This window comes from Ischnura elegans, chromosome 6 (genome assembly GCF_921293095.1).
Source record: "Ischnura elegans chromosome 6, ioIscEleg1.1, whole genome shotgun sequence".
In the NCBI taxonomy this organism is placed as follows: Eukaryota; Metazoa; Arthropoda; class Insecta; order Odonata; family Coenagrionidae; genus Ischnura; species Ischnura elegans.
This window is the reverse complement of record NC_060251.1, coordinates 115,154,707-115,171,711: the sequence shown is the minus strand read 5'-3', so window position 1 is coordinate 115,171,711 and position 17,005 is coordinate 115,154,707. Positions and strand designations below refer to the sequence as shown.

The 17,005-nt window shown below is 38.3% G+C and overlaps 1 protein-coding gene across 3 annotated transcripts in view; it reads left to right on the top strand.

Moving 5' to 3' along the window:
- LOC124161535 (protein dopey-1 homolog) overlaps positions 1-17,005 on the top strand; it is a 92,484-nt gene that overhangs the window by 31,911 nt on the left and 43,568 nt on the right. For all 3 annotated transcript variants that reach the window (XM_046537903.1, XM_046537902.1, XM_046537901.1), the window contains 3 exons: positions 3,235-3,604; positions 5,231-5,364; positions 7,544-7,751. In XM_046537903.1, coding sequence (XP_046393859.1) covers positions 3,235-3,604; positions 5,231-5,364; positions 7,544-7,751 — 712 coding nt within the window. The remainder of the gene's footprint in view (positions 1-3,234; positions 3,605-5,230; positions 5,365-7,543; positions 7,752-17,005) is intronic.

Below are 17,005 nucleotides of genomic sequence, written 5' to 3'. Positions count from 1 at the left end.
AAAAAATGTATGAAAAACCATGGACGTAAACAATATGAAAAGCTGGACTGGACAGGGATATTGTGAGCCAGGGCATAAGGGAGAATCATGATTCAATGGTCTTTGGGCGGGACAAAATTTTAAACTCTAGATTCAGAAAAATGCTAAAGGAGGACATGCCATTTTTTTGTTGAGGTTTTAGAGCCTTTAATGATTAGAATAAGTTTCTATGAATAAAAAATGTAATTAGTCTCTGAAAGGTTGCATATGCAGCAAAAAAAATTTTCATCAGTTTAATGTGCTCTTCACAAAGATGGTCGGAAAATACTTTTTAGATAACAGCTGTAACAACATGTGGTCAGGAAGTAGTGGATAATGTTTGAAGAGGATTTTTAAAGCAATAAATAGAAAAACATGTGGGAATTTTAGTGTGGGCAGTCATTAGGTAGCATTAATAATTTCATTTTTATGTATTTATTTGTGGTTTTGATACTTTGGATAAAATGTTTTGTATAGGAAAAATTTAGAATGCGTGAAATGCAGAAATGCTACTTAAGGATAATTTTTAAATTTAATTAAAAAGCCAAGGAATCAGGACCTCAAAAATGTAATTAAAGGCAGAAAATATTCAATGCAAAGATTTTAAATCTGGATCCAATTGTACACATAGGTGCTGTCACGAAAACACTAAAATCTGATGAGCACAATTTTTTTTTCTGTGTAGAAGTGTGGTCCCTCAGTTTTTGACTTTTCATGTTATATGACCTAACTATTAAAAAAAAATACTCAATCTCCTTCTGTAAGCCTTTAATACAATTAACATCTTCAAGCTGTTATCTGTAGATATGTATTATGTATATCCAGTGTTGAATAATTATTATATTTATAATACCATTTTTTAAATTATTAGTATTAATATGGTCTTTTTTACTCTTTCGCTGCATCTTCAAGCATAGGTATTGTTTAGACAGTGGAATTCATTTTGATAATGCACAGTGAAAATATTTAGTGGAGTAAAATTTTTATTATTAATCCAGGAATGCTCTTCAGTGAGGTATAGTTGTTTCTTACCTTTTATCCATTTCCATTGGGCACCTTGGGAATGTGGCTGCTAGTAGACTCCAATATGACTGGTTGAATTAAGACTATTGCTGTGAGACTAGTCTCTTGAGGTCAAGACAGGGTGGGAGAATGAAATAGCCCTGAATCCAGGCTCGTGAAAAATTATCCCTAATGATAAACTACATCTGAATGTAAATAGCAAATCATTACAATTATGTGGTTATTATTTTACGCACATCCTCATCAAACAAACAGTTTCTTAAGTTATTATAAACTGATCTTCCAACATTTTCTTTGCTGGTAATGATCCGTGGAAAAGTTTTTTTTTTTCGTTGTCTTTAAGAATCAGGAATCTGGGTTACATTGTGGATTCAACATATTTTGATTTCATTTTTCTACCATCATTACGGATCAAAGTACTGCATGAAACCACATAGTTACTTTGTGCACAGTCACTTGCACTGGTGCAAAGTTATGTATACTAAGGACGAAATTTGCCACGAAAAAATATTTGGCTTAGCTGGGATTCAAACCCGAATCGCCTGAATGTTGGTCAGGTATACCACTTAAAATAGCTAGCCATCTTCTTCCAAGGTGAATCTCAGACTGGATTAACCAAACAAGGTGTTGAGGTGTCAAGTCCACGCTTTGCACAGTTGGACTTATTAAGCCAATAGGAATAGAAGAAATAAAAACTTGGCTATTTCCACGTGGTAATTTATTGTGACCTACCATGGTTTCGTTACAGCGTAACATTATCAAGGTCAGGAGCCACTGGTAAATTGACCAGGGTATAGAGCATGAAAAAAGGATGGGATGGGAAATTTGTGGGAGCTGTTGGTTAGGGGGAGGTAGGGGTTGGGATTGGTGCATGTTTAGGCATCGCTATGGGTGGGGGGTTTGATGAGTTAGTGGAAAAGTGGAGGAGGGGGGAGCAAGAAGGGTAAAGGTGGTTGTTAACGAGGTATGAGTCCCTGAAGCTCAAAATTTCCAGCTCTTCCTGGGCGTCTAATCTCCGTCCGTAGTTAATTTAGCCAATATCGGAGAAATAATTCCTACTTTGTCACTATTCTGTGACAGACTTATTTCAAAGCAGTGCATGAAACAAGTAACTTGCTTCACAGTCATGCACACAGGTGCAAAGTCATATTCACCCAGGATGAAACCTGGAACAGCAGCAAAATAGGGTTTATTTCTCCGATAGTGGTTTAGTAAGAATGCCCTCCTTTGCCACAGTGTGCACTTGAGACGTCAACACCTAGTTTGCTAAATGAAGTTTGAAATTGCCTTTAAAGAAAATGGTGTTAGGTGGTTTAACTGGTAGTATATCTCACCCATTGTCCTTATATACTGGTTGCTAATCTCTGGCTCTGGAGTGTTGCCTCGACGGACGCTATTACCCCTCAAACCCCTCACACGCCTCCCCTCAAACACAACTCTGGGCACAGTCGCACTGTCACTATGGGAAATATAGAACTAACTGTGCTGTCGGCGGCGGTATATGCTTTCAACAGCGCAGTTAGTTCCATATTTCCCCTAGTGACAGCGCGACTGCGCCCAGAGTTGTGTTTGAGGGGAGGCATGTGAGGGGTTTGAGGGGTAATAGCGTCCGTCGAGGCAACACTCCAGAGCCGGAGATTAGCAATCAGTATATAAGGACCATGATCTCACCCATCAATCGGGAGATCCGGGGTCGTTTTCTCACTGAGTCAAATATTTTTCCATGGCAAAGGTCATCCTTGTTGTACTTATAACTCATTATGGATGATGAGTTCTCAATGGAGTTGATGGCTGTTGATTAAAGCTTGTGGGATCCTGTAAAAGCATGAGAGATTCTTGTAGGTAGGGGATCGGATTTGTGTGGTGACGACAATGTTGGATTCCCACCCAGTAGGCCTAGGCTCAAATCCTGCTGGTGGCATTCATTTTTCCAGGTCTACCCCTGCATGAGTGCTTCATTGAGAGCACATCATGCACAGCAATCTGTTCATTGGGTGGGCCATGGTCTCCTTGGCACCTTTCGTATAGAGCTAACTAATTCCAACTCCAGGTATCTCTTTGCCCTTCCCTCATGGTGAAAATTACCTCAGCTGTCCGTCGCATCCTCCAAATAACATGCCGTACTTGTCTTTTAATTGTGTTGTTCTTACAAGAGTGAAATGCTCATTTTAACTCTTTCATTTCCCCGTGCAGGAGCAGTGGCATGCTGTCCAAGGATAGTCTGTTCTTGGGTCATGCGTCCATCACCCTTGATGAGAACCTCCCCCCCGACTACGCCCTCACGCAGCTGGACTCCCTCACCCTCCTGTGCCACTATTGCCTGCTCGACTCCACCCCCTCCTCCCAGCAGCCCATTTTCTCCTTCTCCACATCCTCCTCATCGACGTCTTCCAACGGGGTCTCCCCCACCAACCCCATCTCGAGCAACGGTCAAACCACAGCAACCCTGACCGGCACTTCGACTGGAGCTGGAGGGAACAATGGCAGCATCTCGTCCGTGGCCAATCCTGGTCAAATATTTAGCAACCTTGTTCACGTGTTCATGCCCACACCTCTCAGTCAGGTAATCACCGAATACCAGTCATTTGATAACTTTTAATGTGGACTGACTAACATTACAAGGGTGTCCATTGGGGGGGGGGGGACAAAAAACACAAGAGAGTCAGAATTGTCATTAGAGTGGAAAAGTTGCCTCTTATCACCCCGGTTAGGGAGAAAACAATTTTAAATCCATTTTTCAGTTGCACGTCCCAATAAAAAAATTCAAAAATATATTTTTAAAAGGGCTTCAAATGCATTCAAAATTGGTATGTGGCCTTTGCTAATGGTCCTTTGTCTTAAAAACTTATATGCTGCAGGAGATTAATAATCCAGAGTAAATGGGACTATGGGTAATTTGAAATTAAGATTTTTCCAGGCTTAGAGATCACTTTCTTTTGAGTGAGCTATGTATTAAACTAACCACTCGGCCACCAATTTAACTGGGGTGATGAATGAACAAAAAAAAGTTCAAACCTAGAGCAATCTCTCTTTTAAATCCAACTGATTTTGGCGTTACTGTTTGTCTTGACTAAACTAGTTGTCAGCACCATAAAGTTTGTGGAACTGTACTGTTTTTTTTTGTTCTACCATGAAAATCTCCCTTTTGAACTTCTCCTCACTGACATGAACATTCACGTCAAATTTAGCTCGAGTTAATTTAATCTATCTTTGACCAACAAGCTGGGTGATTTGTCTTCACCTAATGTTTTCATCTCCCTCTTCCAATTCCAGCATCATACACTTTTTGTATAAAATTCAATCCAATGGTACTTAGTCATTCCTAAATCGTTAATGACTACTACCTAGCTTTCATATATGTTAAATTTGAGTTCTATGATTATGTGGAAACTGACGATATGAGTTATTCTATGAGTGCAGATACTTTGATGATTTTCTGCGAATGTTTTTGCATTTATGGCTAAGGGCCTCTTTCAACCCTACTGTTAGTGAGCAATGTGAAAGAAATTGTTGTATAACATTAAAGAAAGTGATTGTGGTTTTCAATAAACAGTAAAAACTCTTGAATAATCTTTGAAAGTTTCGAGTAGCAAAAAATTACATATGTCCTCCATGCCGTAATTTATCTCTTGTCAGTGATGTTCAGGTTGCCTAATTAGTCATTCAATAGCTGTATTTGTCTGAATATAGTCGCTCCCTTTTTTCCAAAAATCAATCATGCTTGGTCTCCTTGATACTAAATTATTGAAGGAGGCCATGATGTATGCCCACATTATGACTTACCTCCCAGAAATTTTGATTTAAAAAAATAGGAGAATATATTTGAAGATGTATGGAAATTGTTTTACAAAATCTTGTTGTCTTTATGAATTTCCATAAGTTTCAGATTTGGTTCTTAGATTTAAGATTCACTGAGATATGGTAATTTTAAATTTACAAACCTTGGTATGTTATCTGTGTAAAAAATAATTATTTGAAATCGGATGTTTATTAGCAGTTTTTATAAAATGTAGAGGCTGGTAGCATATATCTCTTATTTTTGTACGTGAAAGAATAAATATACAACAATTTCCATTGCAGATCAAAGTGTTAAATTCTTTAGCTAATGATTGCCTTAGTATAATAAAGTATCTTGGTGTGCTGAACATTTTTCACTTTCACTGAATCAATTTATATTGATATTTTTTAGGATGGAACAAAAGAAAAGAGCCAAGGCGCAGACCCTAGGATTGCAGCCAGAAGGACTGTTTTGTGCAATTTCCCTCGTATTATTGCTAGTTTGTCTACTCTGTGGGAAGCTGTCACAAAATGCTCCTGTGATCTGTAAGTATATGTTGTTTGTTTTACTTATGTTCATTCACTCATGCCATTTTGCCAACTGCTTGATTCCTAAGCTTCCCGGTCCAGGAGAATATTTTCTAATGGCAGTTCATGTGAAAGAAGCCCGTATTTTTCTTATTTTTGGATCTATCACGTACTCCTTGAGCTATACACACCATAAAAACCATTGGCATTAGTTCTTTCACGGATAATTTATTATTCCCACATCTACTCCCAAATCAAATATAGCTTCATCTTTTGGGCCGTTTCCTGCCACAGCATACACATTTTCAAAATACAAAAGAGAGCCATCAGGCTTATTGCAGGAATGTCATAACTAACCTCCAACGAGCCATACATTTTAAAATACTAAGTCTTCACCCTTCCCTGCATTTTAATGTAAGAGGCTATGGTGTTTGTCAGAAGAAAACCTCAACAACTCCAATTTATCCACGAAAAACACATCTGCAATTTATGGCAACACCAAGATGTGCACGACAAAAGTAAAGAATCATCACTTTAAAAGAGTATTCGTTACCATAACATGGCACAAATCTATAACGAGCATGCCAGTCATCTTAAAACAACAGTAAAAGGGAATAATTTTCAAACAAAAATCAGAGCCGATCTGATAAACAACCAATATTACTCCCTATATGAATACCTAAGTGAAAAGTAACATTGAAATCAATTTTTTAAGCGATACATATTTCATTGTTTATTGTGAATAAATGTATAACTGTTGCTGTACTTTTTTGTATTTTGACAAACTTACAAATATTTGGCTGTCCTTGACCTAACTAATGTCCTTGATGCAATCTTGTATGCTTGTAATGATTGCATGCTTAGCAATAATTACTCCAATTTTAACTAACCACTCTTGATCTGTCATATGTCTGCATGTAGACTCATTAACATGTATGTAGTTATAATTGATGAGGTCACAAACTCTGAGCTGATGCCGAGAGCATTTCCACTTTGCAGCTACTCCTCAGCTTTGTGCATGGGCCTCACATGGTCCATTGTTGTGTACACTATTGTGAGCAACTCCTTTCCTCAATGAAAGGTTTTCCCCTCGAACGAGTAACAGTACCAGAACTCTTATGAAATCGCTGACTCATGAAAAGTGAGGAATAACTGTTTTACTCTCACATAACTGGAAAATAGCGTAGTTTCCTTCATCAAAGAAAACAAAAGGCATTGATTGCGATTCGTTACCCACCATTAGGGTTTTCATAATATACAAATTATTTGGTTTTAGAAATCCCAGTTGAGACGAATGGCAATGGTCAATTTTATCCTCATTTGAAAAAGGCCAGATTGGCGCCCATGCGATGCCACTCCACGTGACGTCACTGGGACGCGGGTAGATAGGAGTTTCACATCGTCTGAGATTACCAATGCATGCATGAGGCACAGAGCTCAGGGAAACATGTCTTAATAATCACCTATTAAAACTGCCTAAGGTCGGAATGTTTTCTTCGTTTGATAAGGTATTAGTAATCCTTATTTAAGCCAAGCGCTACCAGCTAGCAAGGTACTCTGCTACCTGCTAACATCCTGCGTCGCATCAACGCTCAAAGCCTTGCCCCAAGGTCACCTCACTTGCCGCAGCGGGAACCAGAATGATGTCACACGGAGTTTTCCCAGCATTCATACTTAGCCATCGCGTTCTTGCACGCTTGAAAATGTTCACTTTTCATTTAATCGCGAAAAATAAATATCGTCATTTAAAAATCTAAAAGCAAGAATTACGTACTCCAGGAGTAATAATATTTCGATTTAAGCAATAAAAAATAATAGTAAACCACCCTATTATTGGCTGTTGTCAGTGGCAGGGGGATAAGTCCTCGCTTGCCATACCAAAGGTTGTGGGTTTTAATCCCTTATGAGTAATTTGCCCCTATCTAGGGCATGGATGTGTCTAGAGTTAGCTTTTATTGAAACTCCCAATGTAAAGGTCTCATTGTGCTGTTTTCACGGGTAATTGAGATAAATAAAATATAATGGGGAAGATTTATTTTTAACTTGTATTTCCTTTCCAACTACCAAATTTTTTATTGAATTGTGATTTTGGGTCTGAGTGAACGACCCCATCGCAGACATCTCTCTACCGTTAGGAAGAAATGTGTTTCTCGGTGTGGAAATGGGCATAATTAATTGTCATAATCAACTTCCACAGGGATGATAACTGCAACGAGGAGTTTCCTGGCATTGGTGAGGGCACTTGTGGGCTTGTCCTTGGGCGGCGTCGGCTCGTGAGGCAGCATCTATTGGAATTCCTCAGTCCAATCTCTCTCCATCATGGACCACATTTCTTGGCTGCTGTTGCTATTGCATGGCAGGAAAGAAAGAAATCCAGAAATGAGAGTGATAGTGACGTTTGCAAGGTAGTAATTATGTTTTTAATGAATTTATTGATTTTTTTTATTTCTGGTGCACATAGGAGGACCAAGTGCATGTTCTATGTCCTCAATATACCATATCATTCTGCTCTTTTTTTTTGTATGTAATAGCCAACATGTTACGTGGCAAGCAGAAAATTGAAATAATTGTCAGAGGACCTAAGGCTCTCCCATGAGTGATTTGGGCAAATTCTTCCTGGGTTTCCTACAGGGTTTGGGTCAGCATTGTGGATGTCAATGTTTTGTTGGGAAAATTTCCCCAACATCCACAGGGTTGATGATTCTGATGTGAGCTGTGGCCTGGTACATAATTATATGCATCTTCCTTCTCCTAGTTCCTCTGTTATTGGTTCATCTTTCTATCCTGCTATTTTTAAGGTTGGGTTAAAGTGCATGGAACCAATGAAACATTGGAAATCATCATGCAGACCCTTAACTGGTTGGAAACCTGAGAAGAATTCACTTGAAATTAATGATAATAATAATATTCATTGGTTCCCGAGGACAAGTTATGTACAAGTATAGAACGAGTAATTTTGCTTGTTTACAGGCAGCATTGTAGGGAAGCTTGAGATCAATGTGGCTGCTTGCAATGTAAGATAGTATAATTTGACTGAAAATGGATCAAATAATATAACATATACAAATAGACATAAAGAAATTATAAAATATGTCACAGAATTTAATGTAGCATAAAGTAGTACACTATGAAATTCATTTTTCACTTGGCGCCGAGATGAACTCATCAATGGTTTAACATTGATGGTTACATTAAAATGTATGTAATTTCAATTTGAAAGTTTTTATGTTATGCATGTCTTTCAAGTACCTGGGTAGAGCATTCAACAAATTTCCTCCAGCACAAATTGGGCTCTTTGAGAGCATGCATAGGTTATATATGAAGAATACTGTTGGCCACAATTATTAGAATAATTTATTGAATGGGCAAAAGTGCAAATTTATAAAGGGCAAATTCTACAGATTGTTAGGAAAGTACAAGAGAAAGAAACATTGGCAAATACAACCATGCCTCGTATAGTGCAATTTCGATTAGCGCAAATTCATTCCTCGGGGAGACATCGCAATGCTGTGTAGCCTAATCAAAAATCTTAAACGCTCTCATGATAAAACGTGAACTTGCGCTAAGTACACACGAAATTTCTACCATTTTTCGCATATTAATATTATTGCTTGCCTCAAATTTTCTTTTTTGTTTATACAGTAGAACCCCGTATTTGCGTTATCGGAATTTGCGTTTTCCCGCAAATTGCAAGTTTTTTTCTGGGTCCCGTCATATTTCCTATCTCTCCAATGTAAATAGAACCCTGTATTTACGCTGTATTTTTTTCGTTTTCCCGCCATGTGCATCACGACGTGCCGACTAAAAAAAATTATTTGCGTAGTAAAACAATTAATCGCGCATATCAGCCCTTAAAACTGTCTTTTGGCTTCCTTTCGCGCATTTGTATTTAAAAATCCAAGAGAGAGAGACGTAATAAGAACTATTTTCGAGAAGAATTTGAATGTGGCGGGACAGAACGCCACTAACGTCGGAAAGTTGAACTACGTCATCTCGTTTTCTGTCAGCGGCGAAAAGATTCACGATATGAAAGTAGGTGTTTTGAGCAATCGAGCTATGTAATAATGCAAGAACTCCTGAAGGAATGTTGACAATAATCATGTAGTCGATAATTTGATACGAGAGTTTGAAAGGAAACCAGACGCGATGAAACGTGATAAATGCCGGAACTATAAAACTTGACCGACAACTGGGATCATTTGAGCAGACTTCATTCACAGTTGCGTAGCAATTATGGGTTAATTAAATACTTAAAAAACTTATTTAAACTTGAATTATCCCATTTAAATAGCAGTGTATCGCAAACTATAGTAACTTTCAAAAATTATGAAGTCGCACGCAGGGGCGGCTCCAGGATTTCCTTGAGGGGGGGGCGCGACAGGCTGCTTACCCCTCCCCCCACTCTCTCTCTCTCATGATGTGGCATACAAGCGTCAAAATAAGATAAGAGTTTCGGCATTATAGTTGAGAAAGAATGAAGGAATTGGTACAAATTGTTTGGTTTTAATGAGCGAATTGCACCGAATACACCGAGAAAATTGCAAAAGCCCGTGTTATTTTATGGAAAAAGTTGTAAAAGTAATTTCCGATTTACGTGTGGAATTTCAAACGATCTGTATATTTTTCGTTCATAGCGGGAGACACAAGCTTTGAATAGACGTTTTAATCGTAGATTTCGATGTAGAGTTGAGGGAAATAGGGCGAGAAAAAAAAACGCTGTGCAATTTTATGGGAAAATTGTGAGTATAATTTACGACTCATCAGGGTTCCCACTCAACCGTGAAAACCTTAAAACCGTGAATTAGCCGTGAATTTCGTCTACCGTGAAAAAACATGGAAAAAGCCGTGAATTTCGTCCTTAAACCTTAAAAATCTCTCAATCTTGATAATAATACCTTCCCAGAAATTTTCAACTTCGTTCGTTGCCAGCGCACGTCTATTCATTGTGGCGAGCATCGTCGCATGGGTCAGAAAAGCGTGGGAACGAATGTTGCCTGAAGAAAAAAAATATCTTTCCCCAGGGCAGGCCTTTTCTCTCCCCCCCTCCTGAAATATGACACCACTTCTCATCAGCTTGTTTACTTTCCTCGACTGGCTTGGTTTCCCCTCCCTCGGTCACTCCTAAGTCCCCCTTCCATCCAATTAGGCTTCCCACTGGCTGCAGCGACCGCTTTCGAAACTAAATCTAGATGGCATTTGTGTCGAAAAATTTGAACGTATATTCAACACCCTCAATCCTCTGATTGGAAGACCGCTAACCTTGACAACCTGCTATTCGCTGTGGACATTAGTGATGGGCAAAGTCGATCATTTTGGTGATTCAATCATTTTGACTCGAGTCACATAAATGATTCAATCAATTGATTCAATCATTATGATCGAAAAGACTCAAATGAATCAAGATCGAAAAGACTCAAAAGAGTCATGATTGAAAAGACTCAAAGGAATCATGATCGAAAAGACTCAAAAGGAATCAAGATCGACAAGACTCAATCAATGGATGTAATAAATCACTTTGAATAATCGAATAAATACTGCCTCATCTGCGAAGATCATTGGTAACGCTGATTGCTATCCATATTATCATTTCATATACTATTTTGATTGTGATTTACTAGATCAGTAAATTACATTGCAAAAATGAAGGAAGTAGTGTCATGAAAATATTTGGGAAGGCAAAACTGCCACAGTTTCTTAACACTAATAGAAGAATTTCTAACTATATATCTCAAAATATAACACTAAGTACACCACACCCATGAATCTGATCTGCAGGATAATTTTATTAACGGCACAGTAAAATGTTAACAGCTTTAACTTCTACTTCTTAACGTTCTCCTACAATTTAAGAGTCATCTTAATATTTTCCTTTTACGTGTATTGGTGTTATTAATACTTATAACTGTTGGAAAACATATAAGAAAAAGATTACACAAGTATTCAGTTCTTTATAACATAGTATTTAATTTTATCACAACTATTTCTGCCCTGTCGAAAAGAGATCAAGCACCGATCGTTCCAAATTTTGAAATAAACCGGAAACCGGGATGATTGATATGATACCGGAATTCGGAGTGATTGATGATTGATGATCGACTTGTTTAACGAAATGAATCATGAGTCATTTGATTCACCTAGTGATTCAATCTTTTTGATCGAATCGTTCATGATCGACCCATCACTAGTGGACATAACGCTCCCTGAGTTTGAACCGGGCGACAGCGAGCTTTCGGCGCGACGTAACTAATTCTCGCGCGTTGCGGCCTGAAAACGAGAGAAGATTTCCGCTTATGGCAACAGAGCATTACACGATTTTCGCATGCGTCGACCTGGGACTTGCCAGTTTTACGTCGCAACCGGAAAGTTTGTGTGGAAATATTTGACGAGTAATAAAGTAAAGTGAAAGTGAAAATAACATGTTTCAGCAGGTATTTTTTATGTCTTTATATATTTCAAACCAAGTGAATTATAATTTACCTAATTGCACCTATCTAAGACAAGGTATTTTTTCCTCCTAACTCCTGCAGAAAAGAGGGTTCGTCTTACAATCGAATGCAAAATTCTCGACGTCAATCGGGTTGCATAATTTTCGTCAGGAAAAATTATGAATACTAGAGTTTGTAACCTAATATATATAGCTATACAACGAAAAATCAACGTCAAAAATACCTAAACTGTAATTTAGCTTATTTAATTTTGTGTTTAAGTGAAAAACTATTGCCATTTTAGGCAGCAGGTAAAGCGTGCGTGCCAATCAATCGCCGGGTGCACTTCTGCCGTGTCCGCGAGATCGCCTGCTTTACCCTGGGTTCGGCTCCATTCAAGTTAGAGCTTGATCAACTTACAAAATGTTTGTGTGATTGATTACAATTTACCTAAATTTTAACCAGAGGCGGATCCAGGATTTCTTTCTGGGGAGTGGGGGAGCACAAGCAAAGCCGTATCCAGGATTTTGTTCCTTGGGGGGGGGCACAAGGATACCTCATGATACAAAACGAGCGCAATGATAATATGACCGTATTCAGAATAATGCATATTTTTTAAGTGTCTGGGGGGAATGTGCCCCCGTGCCCGCCGAGGATTGTAACGTTAAAGCCTCAATGCCGTCGCGATATAAACTGCTACAAAAGTCGTTCCATTTTTTCCAGAGCAAAAGTATGAAGGGAACATGAATTGCCTCTGATTAGAGAAATCGATTCAGTTTTGGTTTCAGAGTATTACGATAGCAGAGGAAAGAAGTCATTACACTGCCGCTTTCAAAAGAAAAGTTATACGGTGGAACCTCGATCTATCGTTCCCGCATTGATCGTTCGCCGTTTCTGGTCCCAAATAAAGTTCCTTATAGACAATGTAATTTTTTCCCGCATATATCGTTCCCCGAAGTATCGTTTCTCGCATTGATCGTTTGATAATTGCGGTTCCGACGCATAATTTTCCCGCATCCATCGTTTGACGAAAATGAGACGAAATAAATACAATGTGTCATTTATGCCTAATAACGACAAGCACATAGTTGTAATCTTCCCAAGGGATGGAACTACCATTGGGAGAAGCTCAGTGCCGTGGGAAAGTAACACAACACTACCTGAATTATATTTAAAATATATTCATTAGACAGGAACAATTCAAGTAATAGACTATTTTTGGCCTTCGTCATCTATCTCACAACCAGTCACTGCGCCGGCGAATGCGGTTGTTTTAGGCACATCATGCACATTGCTTTCGTGAATACATGTACTGGAAATGGTGTTTGATGGATATGAATTTTTATATCAGACTGAAATCCATAATAGCAGTGTAAATGCTGAGTGGAGAGCAAACTTTTTTTTAGTGAGTTGGCGTTTTCCTTCAGAATTTTGAAAGAGATATGGGTCGAATCCACAATATGACCTTTGTGTCTTGATAAAGTACTACTATTCCTGTTATTATCTAAAATATTGTTTGAAACCTTTGATGAATATCTTAATTACTCGCCAAAATCCTGCGTTTCCTGGGACATAGGCAACCTAGCAAAAAAATAAAGAATTGATCGTTTTTCCGCATTCATTTTATTATCGTTTCGTTATTAGGAAAAAAAAATTCCCCTAGTGGAGCTCCAAAAAAGGAGGGTAGTCTTAGAATCGTGTTCGTCTTAGAATTGAGCTAATACGGTGTATGAAATTGTTTTTCGATTTATTATGTTCTATAAACAATTTTCATAAAATATTTTCCGTTAAATAAGAAAGAATCAATTTATTATATTCTATAAACAATTTAAATAAAATATTTTCCGTTAAATAAGAAAGATTGGTGTGGGGGAAATTCGGCCACTGTGCAGTAATAACAACGTGCGCAAAAAACTATCTCTCGGCGAGGAATTAAAAAAGGTCCTCGGGTGTCCGGACGGAAGAAGGTCCGAAGGGTATTCGGCGTCCAGGCAAGAGCGCGGTTGGGCTGGTCCTTTTGTCGGCCCTGAATTTTGCAAACGATAGATCACGTCATAACAGATATCACTTTTCATTGCGGCGTTAACGTTCACGGCGTTTGTCGCGTACGTTAATTTTCTGTTCATATACGGCCAGTGATTTTCTTATTGTTGGCTTATTAACGGACCGTGAAAACCTGAAAAAAACCGTGAAAAATCTGAAAAATAACCGTGAAAACCTGGAAAAAGCCGTGAATTTCATTATTCAAGTAGAGTGGGAACCCTGCTCATGTATTATTCATGCACTTTCAATTATGATCAAATCATGAAAACAGAGAATCCACACCAAATGCAGCAAAACCCCATCCCAGTGGATCAAAAATTGAGAGAGAAAAAGCAGACGTAAGTGTAAGATTTATAAATAGAGGGTAGTCTACGGTACGTGATGCGAGTTCGCATTTCATACCCCTTGACAAAAGTGCTTAGCGGGCGAAATGAAGTTTTCTCTTCAATATATTAAATTCCAATTTTACCTATAAGTATTTAACTTTTGGATTTCAGGAACTACTGTATGATTGATCAATAAAAACAACTGAAGTCGACAGTAAAATCATTTGCCGCATTTCATTTGAATATCTTGGAAAATAATTTTGAAAAGTTATTATAGAGATTATTATCAAGGATTTATAAAGACAATCATGTGCACACATGTTCCATGGCAGTTTTCATTGGTTTCATGTCATTAAATTCCGGGATTTTTTTTCAAAAAAGTTATCTCATTCTGTAATTCCGTTAACATTGTACTTTTATTTTATTTTCAATAACGGTGCATATTTATCATATATTTTTCAAGCATGCTTTCTAACGAGTCCGAATTTTTTTTTTCCATGAAAACAGCTGGGATTAGTGTATTGAACTTGAAGCACTCTATTGACTCTCCAGCAAATCTGTCCTTGATATCTTAATTTACGTAATGTACGATAGGAATAAAGATTATTTTTTCCCAATACGCGATTATATCGTCTTCATCATTGGTAGCCGGGTAATTTGCTCGATTGTTTTGTCGATTGGCTGCACGTGGAATGCGGATTTGAATGTCCATTTCCTCCATAATTTTCTTAGCCTTTGCAAAAATTCCAGAGAAAATTTTATAAGAGTTCATCCGCTTATCCTTTAGTACTTCAAAAGTTTGGTCAACTTTTTTTAGCTTGAAAAACATCTACAGTCTCATTTTGCAAATATCTGCTTAAAATATAAATTGCACTCAAAACATCACTCAGACTATATACAGTTCAAATGAATTCACAATTACAAATTGATAACAATAAACATCTTCCTTTAGTTGCCGTTTTATAATCATCCCACTTTGACACTTTTTCGAGAGCTTTGGCAATATCATGTAAGTCGTCTGTAAAAGTTACAATAGCTTTATGCCTTTCTACCCATCTAGTATCACAGTTACCTGTCATTTGATGAACTAAGATATCAACAATGGTTTCATTACGTTTACTTGATGCTTTAAAAAGTCGCAGGAAGAGATGTCGAATCTTGTTCCTTTGAATCATTTTCTAGCCGAGGCTTCTTCCTTATTAGCCACCTAACCATTTTGCATATATATGCAAATAAATTTAGATCTACACGTACACAAAGAAAGAGAAATCAGTTTGATAACATAAAAAAAGAATACAACCCCAAAACGAATGCAACTGTCCAAGCTCATGTATGATTGATGAATAACTCCAACCGTTTCAGAGAGAGTCTTCAAATTTAGAATGTGTCGTCAGAGGAAATCTTCAACAATTTTTGCTCGTAATTGTACAGAGCTCCAACTTCAAACAGCAGGCCAGCAAAACAAATACCTGCTCTCCACCTTTGTGCTGCTTGACCGTGCGCATGAGTGGAAACGATCGATGAATCTGTTGTCGGAGTTGCAGACTTTCAAATTCGAATCATAGATCTGGCAAGCTCATGTAAGGAATATATAGCTGCAGAAATTTTCTACAAAGAAAATAAACTCGCCGTCCGACAGTGAAACAAATTATTCGGAACATCTCAACTTCGAGAAAAACTCTTTCTGGCTGTAGGAATGTATGTACCGTAGAATGGGGTGACTTCGGCCACACGCGCTTCGCTTCACAAATTGATACTTGGTAGCACAATGGGTGACGAGCCATCATTTCATTCTCGCCTTTCCTGGCATAGGTAAGAGGAGATTACAAGCAGCAAAAAAATTCCGTCAGTCACCGCCCAGGGGGGGCGCGCGCCCCTTGGCTGGAGCCGCCCCTGGTCGCACGACAGTTTGTACTACCGCACTTGATCGCCGAGAAGTACTTCAGATACTGTGTTGCCAAGATTATACCCTCAATTAGTACGGGAAATAGAATTTATCCGGCTTGAAAATGGAAATTCGAGGTGAAAAACGGACATTTTTAACTGACGAGAGAATGAAAATTTTAGAGCTAGTTGATTCCCACACTGGAACCCGCATCGATTCAAACGCTGGCGAAGCAACTCGAATGTTGGGACTGGCAATCCGATCGGATTCCCAGTCTCAACATTCAATACCGCGGTGAAAAATCGCGATGCCATTGTAAAATATGCAAACCAGTGCGAACGCTTATCAAAAAAGAGAATATATGTGAAGAATTACAGGTAAGAAGAAATAGAACGAATTGTAAAAGACTAGTTTTTAGGTGCAAGATCATCAAATGTCCCTGCAAATGGTGTCATCTAAAGGCCTGTTTACATAGTACATTAACCCGTACAAGTTAATGTCTAAATTATGAACACGAAAATGCACCGTGTATTCACCCAACTTGTGTGTATGCATGAACAGAAAATAGAACCTGTTCAAATTTGGTTCATGCATTCATAGTCGGACTTAGGGGCAGGGGACGTGCCCCCCCCTCCCCCAGATGCTTAAAAAATGGACAAAATTTGAAAACGGTTATCGTAGGAGAATCTATGCCCCCCCAAACACTTAAAAAATATGCAAGATTTTTAATACAGTCCGGTTATCATTGCGTTTGTTTTGTATAACGTGGTATCATTGTGCCCCCCCTCCAGAACAAAATCCTGGATACGGCCTTGCTTGTGCCCCCCGGAAAGAAATCCTGGATCCGCCCCTGATGGTTATCATTACGTTCACTTTGTTTTGTTTATTACTCAAGGAGGCTCAATCATTTAATTGAATAAGAATAACTTTGATATAAAAATAAAGAGAATTTTGTAAAGTCATTGTTATATCTTGTTTTT